We start from the raw sequence: 18,449 nt of genomic DNA on the forward strand, positions 1-18,449 counted from the left end.
ATGGGATGTGTGACCAGTTTTACACATCAATCCTCAAAACAAGGCACATGCGTTTTATACTCAGGTGTCCATAATGATGCACTAAACCAAGTGAGACTTACCTGATCTTCTGGATTATTTGCATGTTTATTCAAAACAAAAATATCACTGGTGATAATAGCCGTTTCAGTCCAATTTATGAACGGGAAAGTAACACCGTACCATCTGCATATAAAAGCAGTGGAACATGTATCTACCCAAGTTTGGGACAATGGCCATCTATGTCCTCCAAGAAAGAGACCAAATCATTTATAAAAAGATTAAAAAGTAGTGGGGCTAGAATACAGCCTTCTTTCACCCCGATATTTATTGGGATTTTTGGGGTTAGATCTTCTTCTCATGAACATCTAACCTGATAGATAGTAGATGTAACTTTTTAATCAAGAATAGCAGTCTCTTATCTATCCCAAAATCCATACGCTTCTTCCAAAGTAGTTCTCTTGGAATGGACAAAGACATCTTTGAGATCTAAGAAGGTCGCAGACAGTTTAAAGCCCTTCTCTTTTTTATATTTGTTTACAAGATGGTTTAACACTACACAGTGATCTAGAGTTGATTTCCCATGGCAGAATCCAACTTGTTCAGGGCCCAAAATATACCGCTCTGACATCCATACTTTAAGTTTGTTTGTCAAGTGTCCTGCATATAGTTTCCGCACAATAGATAAAAAACTAATGGGTCTATAGTTGCTTGGAAGTTGGCAATTTCCTTTTTTAAATACTGGCACCAATATCGTGTTTGTCCATGCATTAGGCATTAGCCCTGACTTGTCTATTTCAGTACACAGAGTGGCTAAAAAGGACACCCACCACTCTGGAAATGTCCTAAGCATTTCAGGAGGGACTGCATCAGGCCCAGGAGCCTTCTGTGGCTTAAGGTGCTCAATTAGGGATTCTACCTCCTCAACCTGTACCAGAGGCCATTCAGGGCAATCAGCCAAATTGATAACTGTTTCCTCTGATAAGCTAGCTCCATTCTTATAGAAAATTGTTGGGAAATAGTCATGCCAATTATTTGCAGAAATGGGACTATTCAAAGCCACTTTCTTATCCAGTTAAGCTACAGAACATTTTTGGGGTCTTCAGCTTCCTCCTTCTCACCACTCGAGAGAGTTTAATCAAAATTCCTTAGAGCACTAATTCAGGTACCCAAGTGTGTTTCAAACTCCTGGGTTCACTTGGAAACAGGAATGGCCCGGGTAGAAGCTAGGATTTGCATTATTTTCATATATAAATTGATAACGGGCCATATTAATCCAAAGGGGCTGTTCCCTCTCATCCTGCATGACCAATTTCAGAGCAGTTGGCTACGAGCTGTCCAAATGTCCATTGAAAACCTAGGTCCCCCCCCCCCCAAGACCTCCTAAATCTTGGCATAGATCAGGAAAAATTGATTATTAAGCAGAGAGTGCTAGATTCAGAGAGGCAAGCAGACATTTACAGTTCACCAAATTATTTTTCTTCAGGAAATAGTAGATATGTGGTTGCTCCTGTGGCCTATTTATATTTTCTTGAATCTTATATTACCAGAAGGGCTTTCACCCTAGCAAGGAGCATGGCCTTGCCATCCGCAGTAATAGAGGGACGGTACAAAGGGATCCCTTACGCGCTCAGGCTCTGCACTTATTCCCGGACTGAAATAGACTCTCTAGAGCATACCTTTTTAAATTGCTCTTTCCATACGGCGAGCCGAAAGGAAATCATCAGCCCACTGGTGGAAAGGTTCCCAGGGAGGTCAAACAAAATTAAATTCGAATACCTGTTGTCAGATAGGAATCATCATACATCAAGACAGGTGGCTAGGTTCTGTGCCCAGGTATATAAGGAAGGCAAAAAGCGAGGCAAATAGACCATATCCCTACTTTTATCAAAAATGTTTTAAACTGACTTTTTAAATGGTTTAAGAGGTTTGAACAGTAGTTTTACTTTTTCCTTTCTATTTGATATAACTTATAAGCTCTTATGTTACTAAGGTTTTACTGGTTCATAACCAGCTAGGATAGTATTGGGAATTTTTCTATTTGTCTTTTAAATTGTCATGTACTGGTCGAAGACTGTAATAATAAACTGACTGACTGACTGACTGAGACCAACGCCCAGAATTTCTTTGTATCATTTTTTATTGTGGCCTGAAGAAGATCCCAATGTTTTTGTATGAAAGCTTTTTGTTTATTTTTAAATTTTTTATTTAATTTACACTTAAGCTCGAAATATATCACTGGAGGTCTTGGTAAATTCAATTCTCTACACTGCTGATAAATGACGTGCACCTGAGCCTTCATTTTTAGGCATTCATAGTCAAACCACCCTTGTATACCTGTCTCCTTTGGAGCTTGTTGCTGCACTGATTGCATCCTAAGAGCATCTGCGAGCTGATTCATAATTTTGTCATATAAATGAATTAGCTCTAAGATTTGGGATGGCTTCCTTGATAGTGCAACAAATTCTTCCAAGGTGTTTGAAACGAGACATCCCACATCCTTACAAGCCGCTTTATGCGACCAATGAATTCTGGAGATTCTATTTATCTTATTCTCAGATTCATTCCTAACAATACTGACTCCCAGGAGAGAAAAACTGGCTAAGAACCAATATCAGGGGGAAATTATTGCTTTCTGCACGACCCCCAATTTTGAATGATCTCACTGTCCTGTGAGAGATGGAGGAATCAACATATACTCTACCACACTACACCCTCATCTGGCAGCATGGGTGAATTACCCCAAAGAATCATGACAGGCAAAACCATTCAGTATTAGCAAATTAAACTGAATACACAGATGAGCTAAATGGATTCCAGCATCATTAATGAGGGTGTCCTTAGAATATCTGCAAGTAGACAAACAAGTAGGCAGGGACTCATCAGAGTCTAAACCAGTGTTCCCTCTAAGCTGAGTTAGTGTGAGCTAGCTCACAGTTTTTTAGCCTTAGGCTCACACATTTTTGCTTCGCTCAGGAAGGATGGCTCCAGAGGAAACTAATTTATGCAGCAGCCAAATTGCTTGCTCACAACTTTAATGCCAGTAGCTCACAAAGTAGAATTTTTGCTCACAAGACTCTACAGCTTAGAGGGAGCAGTGGTCTAAACTCAAACTCCTTGCCAGATCTGATCCATTCTGACACACTCTAGCATTGAAATAGCCAGCTATTATAATATCCGAAGCTGGAAATTCCCATTCCAGCTCCTCAAGGAGCTCTGATATAGAGTCCCAATAATCAAGTCAAGGTTTGTTTGTTTATCAGGACATGGAGGAATATATACATTAACCTTTCAACCTTTCAAAAGGAAGACTTGGGTCAGATGATCACAGTCCTTAAAGGGGTAGCACCTCTACATCAGATCTGCCTGAGCAGACTAATGCTAAACCAGCTTTGCAGCATCCAAAAGAGATTTATAAGCGAAAAGGGGAAATGTCATAGTATTGCTGGTGACATAGCCTGGGCCTCCCTCCCACTCTTGCTAAATCCCCCTCATCTCCTGGCCAGTTGCCAGAGGAGACCTGGCAACCCTATTGCATGGTTTGTTCTAATAGATTTATTTATTTTTTGCAGTGCAGTTACTCACTGTTTGTAGGAATTTAGGGCCCCGTTCACACGGGGAATTTGCCATGGGAGAGCCACGAGTGGATGGCGGATTTTCTGGCCGTGATCACACCACATCTGGGAAGTGGAGCACACCCATGGCAAACCCATGGCATGCCGCTAAAAATGCGCTATTAAAAAATACCTCAATAAAGGTGGTAGCAAACGGTTTGCCATGGGCTGCCTCTGGACTCCCTCCGGCCATCTGCGTTGCAGCGCACACGCTGAGGGACGGAACCATGGGTTGCCGCTGACGTGTCTGATCGTGTTGTCACGTGGCTACTTGCAGCACTGCAAATAGCCATGCCTCCCCCCCCCCCGCGTTTTTCAGCCCGTGTGACCAGGGCCTATATTAGATAATCCTGTACTGGACAAGGTGTTTGCATGAATGGGCTTTCATTGCCTACCAGCTTTGATTCCAGATGCTTTTGGGAAATGCAATGGATGCCTCTTGCAGTGGGACCTTTAGGGGGCAAATGCATTTTGTCTGAAAAAACAGATAGGCCATGGCAAGCATCCAACATAGTGACAAACCATAGTGGTTGTTACATGAATAAGCCTTCTTCTTGGGATCAAGCCTACTGGCACTGTTTCCAGTGTTGGTTCTCTGCACACATCTTTATACATACATAAATGCACATACATTTAAACTCCCTGTGAAGGAGCATGTTCGTAGCTTGAAGGGGCTAATAGATGCTGGCCTGCAGTTGCCAACACCTGACTGGGAAATTCTTGAAGATTTTAGGTGTGGAGCCTGGGGAGGGTGCAGTTTGAGAAGAGGGAAGACTAGGAAGACTCTAGAGAGGCAGCATGAAAAATTTCTAAATAAATAAAATATATCAACTGAGGATAACACACCATACTTCTAACAAAGTAGGCTCTAATCCATGAAAGTTTAAGCCATAGTAAATCTGCAATTTTGAACAAGCCACCCACAATTCTCTTTGTTGATTTTTAGAATTGTGTCTCTCTTTATTCAGTACCTTTTTATCTTACCTCTAAGGAGCTCAGGTCAGTATGCTTCTCCATCCCCATGTTTATTTCACAACAACCGTGTGAAGTAGGTTAGGGTGAAAGAGAATGACTGGCCCAAGATTATCATTTTTGGCTGACTACGGATTAGAGTATCTTCATAAACTGTAAGGTTTTTTCTTTCTTTCATGGCTTACTATTTTAAGGTCATCACTGATAATTTATTGAGAAGGTTGTTTTTTCTGTTTGGAATAGATAAAATGTAACCAGATCAGATGGCTGACCTGTAAAATGGTATAATCTTATCTTTGCATATTAAAATAGAATTACAGATAAAGAGAGTCAGTGAGATTTGCATTTCATCTCCAAAGTACAACCATTGATACAGAGTTTCATCTGTTCTTGGAATTATGTTCTCACTTTTTACAGTGGACCATAGATACAATGTTAAATAATGTAAGCCATTTGCTTATTCTTGATCCTCTTAAAATGTGTTAACACATTTACAAATTGTTGCAAGCTGTCTGTAATATTGCAAGCCATCTGTAAAGGTGGTGTAGTGGTTAAGAGTGATGGACTGTAATCTGGAGAACCAGGTTTGGTTTCCCAATTCTGCACATGAAGCCAGCTGATTGACCTTGGGACAGTCACAATTCCCTTAGTACTTTCTCAGCCCCACCTACTTCACAAGGTATCTGTTGTGGGTAGAGGAAAGGAAGACAATTGTAAGCCATCTTGAGACTCCTTAGGGTAGTGAAAAGCAGGGTTTAGAAAAACCAACTTCTAACTGTTGGTATGCTGCAGGGATTTATCGGTTATTCCATTTTCCCACGGAATCTGGGGAATTGTATTGTATGGGGCTCTCTAACAGAACATTCTCAACAACTCATGACTGAATGCCCTTGCATTGTGAAAAATGTATACACACATCCATGCCCCAGGAAGCACAACAGGGAAAAAACAAGGCTAGAAAACTTCTCCTTCCCAGCTGGTTTTCTATATACACAGAATGTTATTATTGGAGTATTCAGTTCTGTGTTCAGGAACATTTTTTCCACAGTTTGCTATTAAAGTTGCCTACTGTGGCATGGGAAATTTCTGGTGATATGGGGACAGTGCCTGGGGAGGACAGAGTTTGGGAAGCTGTAGGGGGATGTGATGCCATAAAGCCCACCTTCTGAAGTTGTCATTTCCTCCAGGGGAGTTAATCTCTGTAGTTTGGGACTGGCAATTGTATTTGCTGTTTAGACAGGGCCTGAGAGCCTAGCACTCCATAGATAGTGGCAGTACATAGGACTAGGTGGTTATTTGCTTTAAAAGCTAGTTAACTATGAAGAGCTGCAACCAAAAGTGAATGATTAACACGCCACTGAGACTATAAAAATGCCTGAGATTCCAGCGGCTCCATTTAATTGATGTATGTTTACTTGCACTCTGAAAAGTCTTCAGGAAGTACAGGATGTTGGTCACTTTGGCTGCCTGTTGTGTTGATACTGATTCAGTGGCGATAGAGAGCACCTGCCTTTGCAACAGTACACAGCTTCTTGGCACCTGCTACTTTTGACCTCAAGGAACCAAGAACAGGCTTGGCCTTACCAAGTTATTGTAAATTCTTCTGGATGCTGAAAAAAAGGGGGGTTATTTATTTATTTATTACATTTATACCCTGGCCTCCCAGCCAAGTGACTGGGACTAAGAAGTTAGCATTCACATTTCTCATTTTCTTGGGTTCATTCTTTCCCCATCTCCCTGGGATTGAGAATGAGCTTCTTCTTTTTTTGCCTACTTGTTTAAAATCAATAATTGTATCTGATTTTATTCCTGTGTTAACTGGTTCATTTCACAAACATCCACACAGATCTTTTTATCATACAGCATCAGTGAAATTTATGTATACACATTCATCAATGACTTGCACACATGAATGAGCTATAACACATCAAAAACTACATGAAAACTGATGCAAATCTTTTAAATGGAATCTGTGTTTATATAGTTAGCTGTTGGCTGCCATATGTATCAGCAGAGATTCGGGCCACTAAACTCAAACTGAGGCCTGGAGTTCTCCCGGAATTACAATCGATCTTCAGACTACAGAGATCAGTTCCCCTAAGGCAAATGGATGCTTTGGAGAGTGGGCTCTATTGTATTGTACCCCACTGAGGTCCCTGTCCTCCCCAGGCTCCTCCCCCAAATCTCTAGGAGTTTTCCAACCTGGATCTGGCAACCCTATGCCCCTATCTCCTGCCAGTGGCCAGGGGGGGATCTGGCAACCCTACCCAGCAGCCATTTTTGTGCCACCCACTTAGGGTTGCCAGGTCTCCTCTGGCCACTAGCAGGGGGTGGGGACACAGGGTTGTCAGCTCCAGGTTGGGAAACCCCTAGAGATTTGGGGGTGGAGCCCATGGAGGACAGGAACCTCAGTGGGGTACAGTGCCACAAAGCCCACCCTCCAAAGCATCCATTTTCTCCAGGGGAACTGATCTCTAGAGTCTGGAGATCAGCTGTAATTCCGGGGAACCCTAGGTCCCACCTGGAGGCTGGCACACCCCTACTGCTGTGGTGGGGCTCAGGCCAGTCACAAAGCCTTGGGCAATTCTATAAAATGTTAGGAGAGTCCAAACCAAGCCTTCTCCTATGATGGAGACAGTTGTTTCTGCACAGTTGTTCCCTAATGAAACCAAGATGGTGCCTCTTGAGCTCTTCCACAGCATTTCTTACTCCAGTGAAGTGAAGGAAAGCCAGGATTGTTTTTTGTTCTGAGGAAGAAGCAAGTGGGCAGCAAGAAACACATTGGTGGGCACCACAATGCCCATGAACACCATGTTGGGGATTACTGCTGTAGACATACAGTATATTTTCCACTGAGGTCCCTGTCCTCCCCAGGCTCCACACCCAAATCTCCAGGAGCTTTCCAACCTAGATCTGGTATTCCTATGCCCTCATCCCTGCCAGTGGCCGGGGGGGGGGGACCTGGCAACCCTACCCAGCAGCCATTTTTTGTAGCACCAACTTAGGGTTGCCAGGTCTCCTTTGGCCACCGGCGGGGGGTGGGGGCATAGGGTTGTCAGCTCCAAGTTGGGAAACTCATGGAGATTTGGGGGTGGAGTCTAGGGAAGACAGGAACCTCATTGGGTTACAGTGCACCCTCCAAAGCATCCATTTTCTCCTAGGGAACTGAACTCTGTGGTCTAGAAATGACCTGTAATTCCAAGAGATCTCCAGGTCCCACCTGGAGCCTGGCATCCCTATACCTACTACCTGTCCTCAGAATTCCGAAAGTGTCTACAGTTTCAAAAAGATTGGCCTTTGGTCTACAGAATACACCAGAATTATCATTAACAGTGTAAGAGTGTCTTACATAAAAATCATCATACTACATATTTGAGTAAAACCTTGTCTCTGAAAGCATTCCCAAAGAGAAAATATTTCATAGGTTTTCCCCAGTGCTCTCCCAAATTCCCTATTTTTGTTGCACAAACTAAGTCCGGGGGGGGGGGATGCTTTCCCTGAATGTTTCTGTGTCCCCCCCCACATGTGCCTTCACATATCTAGCCAAAAAACTACCTTCTGAATTAATAGTAGAGCGAAGATTTGAACTGGGAACTTCCCAGTTACAGCCCAGTGCCTTCTATTGGGTCACTTGCAGGGGTAATTTCCTGCGGGAGTGCACAGGAGCGGAGCTCTGACAGTAAGGAGCTCAGGGGGCGGGTACATGCAACAAGCCCCGCCCCCTGCTCCCAGCAGCCCTCAGTCGGGCCATGAGGAGCAAGAAGCAGCCAGGTAAGCTGCAGAGCCCTCCCCCCCGGCCCGCCTTCAGGTACAAGCTCTCCCTCCTCTGTGAGGGCAGATCTGCACATCCCCCCCCCCCATAGCTAGCAATCCAAAACAGTCCAGTGGCACCTTTAAGACCAAGTTTTATTCAGGTACAAGCTCTCCCTCCTCTGTGAGGACAGATCTGAACGTTCCCCCCCACAATAGCTAGCAATCCAAAACAGTCCAGTGGAGCCTGAGTGGTGGGTGTTGCCTTCTGAAACACTTCCGGTGATTTCAGGGGGTGTGGCATACGCAAATAAGTTATGCTAATAGGTTATGCTAATGAGCTCCTGCCCCTCTTTTTCTACAAAATGACCCCCGGTCACTTGTAAGAGCAAGAAACTTCAACAGAATAAAAGGGATTGCCACATGTATTGTTCAGACTTCTCAGTTTATAAACATTGCTTTATTTTGCTAGCTGTCACTGACTGTGGTTTAATTTAAATATGTGCTGGGGGGTGGGGCGGTCTTGTGAGGATTTGTAAAATGTGTGAACAGTTTGAAAATCCACACATCAAACTATCCTCTGCTGAATTCTACAAACTCTCAGGGGATTGTACAAATTGATTTTTCCTTCTCCTTTTCCCCCTTTAACTGAGGTGCTGGTGCTTTTTACATTCCATCCCGTCTGGAGTATTATCAGTTCTAAGGCAGGTTTGGGAGAGGTTTTTGTTGTGGGATAATTTAGGCAGTCTTATTTATTTTTATTGCATACCTGGTTCCTTAAATATAAAGTGACCCCTGCCTTGTCTCTGGCCTGTTCTTGCTGCTTTCATTAGAGGATGGGGGTTATGCGTTTTGCTCTTAGATCAAGTCCTCCCATTCGAGAAGGCATCACAGATGGAATACTAACCTACAAGAAGAAATCCTTCATACTTCATTACCTTTCTCTGTTGTTCATTGTCTTGCAGACAGGACAGGATGGGTCATGTCAGAGACCTACACCCACCCGAATCCCTGTGTCTAAAGGTATGAAAGCCGGGAAGCCAGTAGTGACAGCCTCAGGAACAGGAAATCAGACCAAATTTGAGCCTCGTGCCGAGACTCAGTCTATGAAAATAGAACTGAAGAAGTCTTCAGCCAGTAGCTCTCCCTCCCTTGGTGGAGGGAAGTCCTGAGGGCAGTGGCTAAGGGGGTATGTTGTGCAGATTTTACTGCTACCATGGAAATAAGCCTGTTTAATGTTTGCACATACTAATTAGGTCTGCTGAAGCCGTCACTCTTACTAATAAGTGTGTGCCTTACCTTTTGAATGTAATAACCTCCCTTCTTCCCTCTCTGTCAGGTTAAAAATCTAATTTAAAGTAGACCTTGTTCAGCAATTTCTAATTTGAAGCTGCTGCTTAGAGGACTTTTTAAAGTAATTGTTCTCCCTATCTCATTTTCTTAAAAATCAAGCACACTTTTTTTTTGCCTTGCATAATCATTCAACCGATACTCCTGAGACAACTAAATCAATGGTTTGCTACAGAAATAGTGAGGGTCACCATTGAATTATAGCTCATTTAAATAGCTGCACTGTTAGTTCATCTGGTGTTTCTAAGGAAGAAACTGGTCGTATTGAAACATCTCTTTAAATATCACTAGCAGATTCAATTATGGGCTCTCAGAGGATCTAATTTTGATCAAGCCAATGTTTTCTTATGGCTCAAATAGAACCTGCCTGAGGACTTGCTAAAATCAGTTGAAAGCTGTTCATTAATTTCAATGAGCAATAGTATAGTAAGCAATCAGAATTTGATAGCCCTGGGAGACTGAATAGCCGTTCTGTGGCCCGTTTTTGCCTGCCCACCCTGCCTGGTGGGGCTATTTCCTTCCTCTGTTGCTGCCACCAGTCACTGAATGGACACTGCCTTCTTAGAGGGACAGTGAGACTCCTCTGGCTGATTTCCCAACCCAGGAAAGTGGATATCTCAATCTTTGGGTGCTCCCTGGAGAGTTGGCAACCACTCTGATTTGGGCCCGTTTGAGTTCCCTGGCCTCCCTTTGCCTCTGGTAACATGCTGAGTGGGGAGGACTATGTGGTCAAGGCACTACCAGGCATTATAATTAAAACAAGATTTATTTTAACTATATACAAGTTAGGCACAGAAAATAAACATGGGCACTTCTACACAACCTGGGCAGAAAATAAACAGAAGTAAACCGCAATTCCTCTGTCCCCTACACACACCCTCTCTACCTCTATAGTGGGTGGCTGCAGGCCAGGATTTGCTTTCCCCCTCCTCGCTGGAGAGAAACTCCAGCCCTCCTCAGGACTGGTCACCAATACTGCTAACCCTCCTGGCTGTCCACCACAATGTGTAGTGGCCTGGACTGACCACGGCGTGTTGGTAGCAGGAGTCCCACCTGTACGCACCCCTTGAAGCTGCTGTTCAAGCTCAGGCAAAGGCCAAGACTCGGGCTGAGACTAAAAACTCCCCTCAGGGTCAAAGCCTTTATTTGGCTGGCTCCGCCCCTGGGGTGGGTCCATACTTTCCCGCATTTCCCCCCCTAAAGCTGCTGGGAAATGTAGGCCAGGAGGTATGGAAGCCCCATTGTTCCCTATGGAGCACCTCCCCCCTCCAGAGGACTACCAGACTGGCAGCCATTTTAAGGTACTGGTGCCTCTGCCTGGCATCCATTTCGTTACATGCTGTGTCACTGAACCCTAATCATTCCTGAATGCCACTTGAAATGACTTGCTTTTATTTTTGAAAGCATGCTTGAAAAGTGGAAAAGAGTGTGAATATGCTTGATTGACTGCCATTATAATTGTGTTAGTCTGAACCACAACTATTATTAGGCTTGCCAAGTCCCCCCAGGGGGCGGGGAAACCCCCGCCCGAGAGGCCCATTACCACCGGTGGATCGGGCCCCAGGGGGAACCCCACCCCCAAAGCACACGACATGCCCGGTGTCAGCACGTCACCCGGAAGTGACGCAATCACATCGGGCACATTGGGGGCAGGGCCACAATAATCCGAGGGAAAACTCTACGGTTTTCCCTCGGATGATTGTGGCCCCTCCCCCAACATGCCCAATGTGATTGCGTCACTTCCGGGTGATGTAATTGCGGCGCGTGATGTAATTGGTCCCCCGGACCAGCGTTGGACTCCCCCGCTCTTCATAAGGTAAGGACTTGACAACCCTAACTATTATGAACCATTTCATTGAGGAAGATTGTTCACAGAAGTATCCTACAACCTACAACTGAGGTGACTTATTCTTTGTCAGAGTTTTATTTATTTGACCATTTATATCCCACCTTTTCTCTTGGTTCAAGAGGAAAAGAGTGAGTCCTTTTTTAAAAAAAAAAAGTTGCATGGCTTGCTGAAACTTCAGCAACAAATTCCTTCATGGAGTCATGAAATAGGGAAAGAAAATAACATAAAACATCAATAAGAATCTAGATACAGCCAGCTAAATGGCCAAAACACTATGGATGGAACTTGTCCATTAGGAAAGTATCCTAAGCATCTGTGCAGCAAAAAGATTTCTGCATTTAATTTATATAGTTTATAAGTCGTTTGAGGGAGGAATCTGTGAAGGGAAGATGGCCAGCTATTGATAGTTTTAGATGATATGTGAATTAAGGAGCAATGAATTGTGAATGAAATGTTGGCATAAATGATATATTAATCTGCTATTCTGTCAAAGATAACAGGTATTTGAAATGGAAAAACTGGTGTATTTATAGGTTGAAATATTTCACTGGTATTTTAATTCACCACACATGGTTAGCTACAAGTCCACTAAATTATTAGGTTTAGCAGAAATTAGTGGACAGTACCCTGTTGACTTTCTAACAAAATAGTTTCTGTAGGAGATTAAGCATTAATGGCAGTTAAGGTGTATATTTTCTTCCAGATTAGATTCCAGTAACTATTAATGCTTAATTTCAGTAGCAGTTCAAATCTAGAAAATGAACAATTTAGTTGTTTTACCACAAGTCCCAAGAAAACATGTTCATGGAACACTCAAAGTTTAGTTCATACTGACTGCTGAAATACAGAATAATTTATAGCAGTAACATATGAGCCCAAGATTCATGTGGATTGATACAGTTGTTTGGGTTTAAATGTGTAGAACTTTCTACAATAAGCACACCTTTCCAAATAAATTAAGTTAGTGCCACAATACCAGTAAGAAGGAAGAACTTCCTACAGTGTCATGTAAACAGTTGTTTGTACACAGCACTAGATAATGTTTAGAAGAAAAGCTGCTGAAATTAGGCCAGTTAATAAAGGTCATATTAATTTCCTAGGTTTTCTCACTACACACTCACTGAGCTCCCCTGTCCTCTTTCTTTCTTTCATGGGGACACCTGCAGCTACTGTAGTATGTATGAGTGTGCTCTCATTCTCTTTTTTCCCTTCACAGCTTCACATCGCTTCTCCCTTTCTCCTTTCTCAGTAAAACTCTAGAAGAACCAGCCAATGCAGCAGCCATTTCTCTCCTCAGGAAAGCCAACTGGTGTTTTCATGTAGAGAGGATCCTGGAGAATAAGGCCTTATGGCTTAACACAATGTGTGACTTGAGTATTGTGGTGTATGTCTGATCAGTGACAATCCTTCTCCATCAAAAAGGGTAGCAGCTTGCTCCTATCTCCATAGCCTCCTCCCCCCCACACACACACAAAGAGACACTACAGGTATTATTTCAGAGTCACACTAGTGGGAGACAGATGGAAATGAATCTGGGAACATATACCATCATATATATATATTTAGATTTATGCCACTTTTCTGCCAAAGAGCTCAGGGTGGTATACAGGATCCCCCTTCCTTTTCATCTTCACAACAACCCTGTAAAAGGGATTAGTCTGAGAAAGATGGTAACTGTCCCATGTCCCAAGGCCATCCAGTAACATTCCCAAGGTCATTCATAGCAGAGTGGGTATTTGAACCCAGGTCTTCGAAGTACATATTGAATAGCTAATTCTGAACTGTGCAACAGAGGATATAATTAATACATCTGCAAAACTGAGCTAGGGATAAATGAGGGCATTTCTCTACAAATCTGAAGGAAGTCCTAGGTTTGCAGAAAAATCTGAAGTCATATATATATATATAAAACAAGGAGATTAAAGCGCTCTAAAATATGTCTGTAGTTTTAAGAAAGGAAACCCCACTGAGCTGTCAGTGGTCATTTTGGAGGTTGCTAGGCAATCACAGGTATATTGCTGAGGCTTCCAAGCCTTGGTTTCTGTAAGTTGGACGCCAAAACAGCCCTGGAAAAGGTCCCATCCCCATCCCCTGACATGTTTCCTGATGGACTCACTGGGGACAGGCCTGGTGGTGGCCAACAGAGGCTCACTACTTGTGCAGCTGGACCTGGCTTTACTCCAAGACAGGCTGCCAGGGGAAGGGAAGTAGGAGAAACTGAAGACAGTAGCAAGTTAGAGGCAGGATGGCTAGTAGGTGAGAAGGAGAGAAGGAAGCAGGAAAAGGGGAGAGACTATGGGATCTGCTAGGAAAAGGAAAGATGAAATAGTGGGGCAGGGGATACAGGGGGAAATGAGATGCCTCTCACAAGTTCTTGTGGGTCCCACACTTGTATGATTATAATAATAACAAGGAATTCATTCAGAAACACTATTATGACAGTGGCTAAGTCTGTTTCTAGCTACTGAACATGAAGCATGCTCCTGTCTATACTGCAATATAAAAATATGGCCAAGGGCGCAAGTAAAGGTAAATATATATTTTATTACTCATCTAAAAACTCCCTACACATTTTGCTAACAGGCTTCTTCAGGGGAAGAAGTTTTTCAGTGTTCCTTCAAGAAAAGTACAAGATCAGTAGCACTGTGAAAGACTAACAGGGAATTTTCAGCTGAGTAATAAAATATATCTTTTTCTTTACTTGTACCATTGGACTTGGCCTTATTTTTTATCTCTCAGTGCCTGGTGCGGCCCTTTTATTTTCTCTCTCTCTACTGCCCCATTCTGGGTTCTCTTTGGCCAACTTCTGTGATGGAATGTTGAGGGAGCAGAATAGAATGCTCAGATCTACTATGGAAAGAGATTATGCCTTATTTTTACAGGGGCACTTTAACTGATGTTAGGATGATGGAATATCATTTTATTGTAATGTCACTGACTGCCATCCCCAAGCATATACACTCTACAATAGGACTATGCAGGGCAGGAGAAGGCTGGGGGGGTAGGGGTTGTTTGTTTTTGGTGGGGTAAGGATTGCATGAAAGTGTATGATTCCATGCTCAAATCACAGGATGGCTTCTCTGTGTGACAAAACAGTGCATGTGCTTCCTGACCCTTTTCAGGGCTTTATGAACTGACTTTCGTATGCAAGACTAAATCTGAAAAGGCTAGAAATGAAAATCTGCTCTCTGTATGCCATTCATTTATGTGATTAAGAAACTTATCACCCAATTAATTCCTATTAACTTTCTGCATAGAGGATGTTGCTGCATTAGCCTATATCATGTGCTGTTGCTGCCGCTAATATCATGCACCAGGACACTAAAGTAACATTGACCTTTCCAGATGGGTATTCATGATGGACCTAACGTAGTGCACATATGCTCAGGTAACTTTTTAAGGTTAACATAGGGGTTTGGGACATTTTGATCGCCATGTAAGGTGATCAGGCTAACACTCTCCAGTGTTTTAATAGCACAGGCAACCACGGTTAGGATGGTTTTAAAGATCTCCTCTATGCTTCTATTGCATACCAGCTGCTGAGCTTGGCTTGTTTGAAACTGTAATTTGCTGGCAGTGAGATCATTTTTTTGGGCTTATTTTCATTTAGGATCATGTTTTTCTTTCTTCAGTCAGTGTAGTTCTCTTAATCTTGACTGAGGTTTTGTAAGCACTTTAGTAAATATTGTGCTATTATAAAAGTTGACCTCATTGTAAAAGCATCTTGCTAATGTTCATATTTGAGCATTTATTTTATACAAAAGAAGCTATTGGATGATAAAGCAAACAAGAAGTGTGTTTCGATTTCATGTTATCTTTCGTAAGAGACACAAATGAGACATTCCATAAAGATTCTTAGAAGACAGAGTTTTAATGCTGTTTTAAAAATGAAACTGGTTTACAAGGCTGTTCTGTTTATCACTAGGTCCTACTAAGCAAATCACCTTGGATAGATACAAATAAGGACTAATCTAAATGATAAATGCTTAACATATCAAAAACGTAAGTCACTATTTAGGCCTTATATAAAGGGCTCGGTATGAGCCTCAAGGAATCTGCTTAAAATATTCTGTAGCAAACAGCATCATGCCAAATATATGTGACTGCACCAATGATAAAGGGTCAAGATATTTATAAATTATGGGGTTTATGCATTATTTTTTTCAGCTGATCACACTTCCAAATAAGTGTATTAGGAGTCGTGACCTTTGACTGCTCGCTGAGTCAAGTTAAAGCAGTGCCATCTAGTGGTAAACTGCTAGAATAGTTACATTTTAAAATAAAAACCTCACTAAGCATTTTGAGAAACCAAACATCTAATATAACAAATTTAGAGCTACTGGAGTCTAAATTTGTTCTGCTGCTTCAGACCAACACGGCTGATCACCTGGATCAAACATTATATAGCTCCACAAATAAGGCACATGGGACAAAGTTACAAGAAGAATGCTTACTGCTTGCACACAGCTATAGAAAAATCTAAGGACGCACAGCAGTTTAGCCAGAGCAGAAAAATCAAAGAAAATTATGGAATCATAATATACATTTACTTGTGATACTTGTGAACCACCCATCCTCCAAAGGGCTAAGAGTAGCATTCTGGAAGGGGAGGAGGTAAGTCTTGCCCAAGGTCACCCAGGGAACTTCTGAATCTGGGTTTCCACATTCATGCTCTAGCTCGGATGTGTCAAACTCATTTGTGATGAGGACCGGATGTCAGGCCAGGCCACGTGTGCCATAAAATGTAATGCCAAGTACTGGAGATATCTCTCTTATATATATTTGACCTTTCGTGTCCCTCTTGCCTCAACGTTCCACACGCCACCACAGCCTTTGGCTCGATGGCCTGTCACGCAGACAGTGTGCCAAACTGTAATGTAGCAAGACTACTGACGGAATTAAAGAATTAGCAGTATGGATCCTCATAGCTTTTTACATATTCCCATAGTAACCGACATTGCTTTGCTATGTTTCTTTTCCATTTAGAGAGTATCGTCATTCATCAGTTATGCATGAACACCAGATGAGTCGCCATGCAAAATCCGGATGTGTGTGTGTGTACTTCTCAACATCACTTGGTTGGGTCACTGCTGAAACTCCATTACTGTGATCTTCCATGCTACTGATCGCTTATGGAAGTATTTTACTGCTTCCATTGGAAATCTGGTTTTTTTTGTGCAGATTTTAATGTTTTTATAAAATAAAAATAAACCCTAATGTGTTTGACTTTTGTAAACCAGATGGAAAGAAAGAACCATATCTCTTGTGCCAATTGAATGTTACTCTGATTTTGTAAGGCTCTGAATCAATAGACACAGGATTGGGGTTTTTTTGAGGTTTCGTGTTCCTACATAATTGATTTTTTATAATATATATTGTAACGCAGGGTTTGTGTGGATCTTTTTTGCCAAACCTTCTGATTTCTGTGGCACATTTATTTGTAGAATACACTGTCAAAATTGCAATGTACCAGTTTTTTTTTTCTACTGAAAATTATAGACATGTCAGCTCAACCTCAAAAATGGCACCTTTTAAGAAAATTTACTGCAAAATGTTCTTGCCATAAGGTGACTGTGATATTAATTGCCCTCAAGACTGCTCTGTGGGATAGTATTATGGGGTTGTTTATATTGTTTTTTGCACTGTGCTGTGGTTTAACATAAACTGAATACCAACAAACCAAAGCCTTGAAACTATTAGATTTAAAGCCATTTTAAATGCTGTATGCTGGTTTCTATTAAACTGTGCGCTTTTTATATATGCCTGTACCAAAAAGGTTTCTTTTTATTAATGGTAAATAAATTTTCACAAGTGTGCAACAGTAACGTGGTGTCCAAATTTTAACAGTAATGTCATAAAAACTGGTTTAACATTGAGACCTACTTTAGTAATAACTGGATGAGGGACTGCAAAGTCATATGTGCCTCCTCGTGAGCTTGAATACAGGTCTGATCCTATGATCTTGATGGGCTTGGGCATGCCTAGCTCTTTGCAGCTTGCAGCCTGATCCTATCAACTTGCTCAGCTCGCCAAGATGTACTCTGAAATTGCTGTGCTCTAGCAGCCGGTCTCGGAGATCAAGCAAACCTATCCTTATTTGTCCACAGCTCTGATTTCAGATTCAACCCAAATTATTGTTTTAGTAGTAGTAAAGAACCCCTGTAGTTGCCTAAGGCATGTTACCAGTTTTCACTTCCTTCTTCAGCATTTCATGCTACAGAGGATGCTGTAAATATAATAATCTTTTGCTCTGTAAAAATGGTCTTATTTACAGTTTCTCTTGCACAAATGCAGGGTTGGGGATGAGGGGGAAGAGTGACTCATCTAATAGCTTACAGCATGTCAGGACATGGACACAGAATAAATTTGTAAAAGAAAATGGATGGGATGTGCCCAAAAATTTCCACAGCACACAGAGCGAAAGCTGTGCAGTGCTTACCACCGTACATACACTCAACAGCACAGTTCTTTGACGTGTACCTATCTGATATTTGAGTTTGCAGCATTCACACTTTTATCTATGAAATTGTTGGGGAAGTTAGGAGTGCAGGAACCTTTTCATAGACTCCCATACCCCTGTGTCCATTGGGGAGGGAGAGAAGCTGGCAGGGATCCCAACTGCATCGAGAGAAAGAGAGACGGTTGTTCTAAACCAAACTCAGTTTATTCCATTACACACTCTTAAGTCAGGAAACACTTTTGTAGTATTTCAGTATTCAACAGAGTATTTCAACACAATCCCAATACACAGATGGTGTACTTGTAGGTCTATAAAGGATATCCTTGGTTGCTCTGTCAAAACCCATAACATAGGGTAGTTGGCCAGAACAAAATATAAATTTGGCAGAGTTTCCATCTTAGGGACACAGCCACCTGGCTGTCTGTCTTAAAAATTC

The 18,449-nt window shown here is 42.3% G+C and overlaps 1 protein-coding gene across 2 annotated transcripts in view; it reads left to right on the top strand.

Moving 5' to 3' along the window:
• FILIP1 (filamin A interacting protein 1) overlaps positions 1 to 16,968 on the top strand; it is a 140,620-nt gene extending 123,652 nt beyond the window's left edge. The window contains exons 6-7 of one of the 2 annotated variants that reach the window (XM_015409539.1): positions 9,320 to 9,543; positions 16,540 to 16,968. In XM_015409539.1, coding sequence (XP_015265025.1) covers positions 9,320 to 9,526 — 207 coding nt within the window. In that variant the 3' untranslated portion in view covers positions 9,527 to 9,543; positions 16,540 to 16,968. The remainder of the gene's footprint in view (positions 1 to 9,319; positions 9,544 to 16,539) is intronic. The other variant, XM_015409540.1, reaches the window with a different exon arrangement.
• Positions 16,969 to 18,449: the final 1,481 nt, after the last annotated feature.

Source organism: Gekko japonicus, unplaced genomic scaffold (genome assembly GCF_001447785.1).
Source record: "Gekko japonicus isolate JY-2015 unplaced genomic scaffold, Gekko_japonicus_V1.1 scaffold1213, whole genome shotgun sequence".
NCBI lineage: Eukaryota > Metazoa > Chordata > Lepidosauria > Squamata > Gekkonidae > Gekko > Gekko japonicus.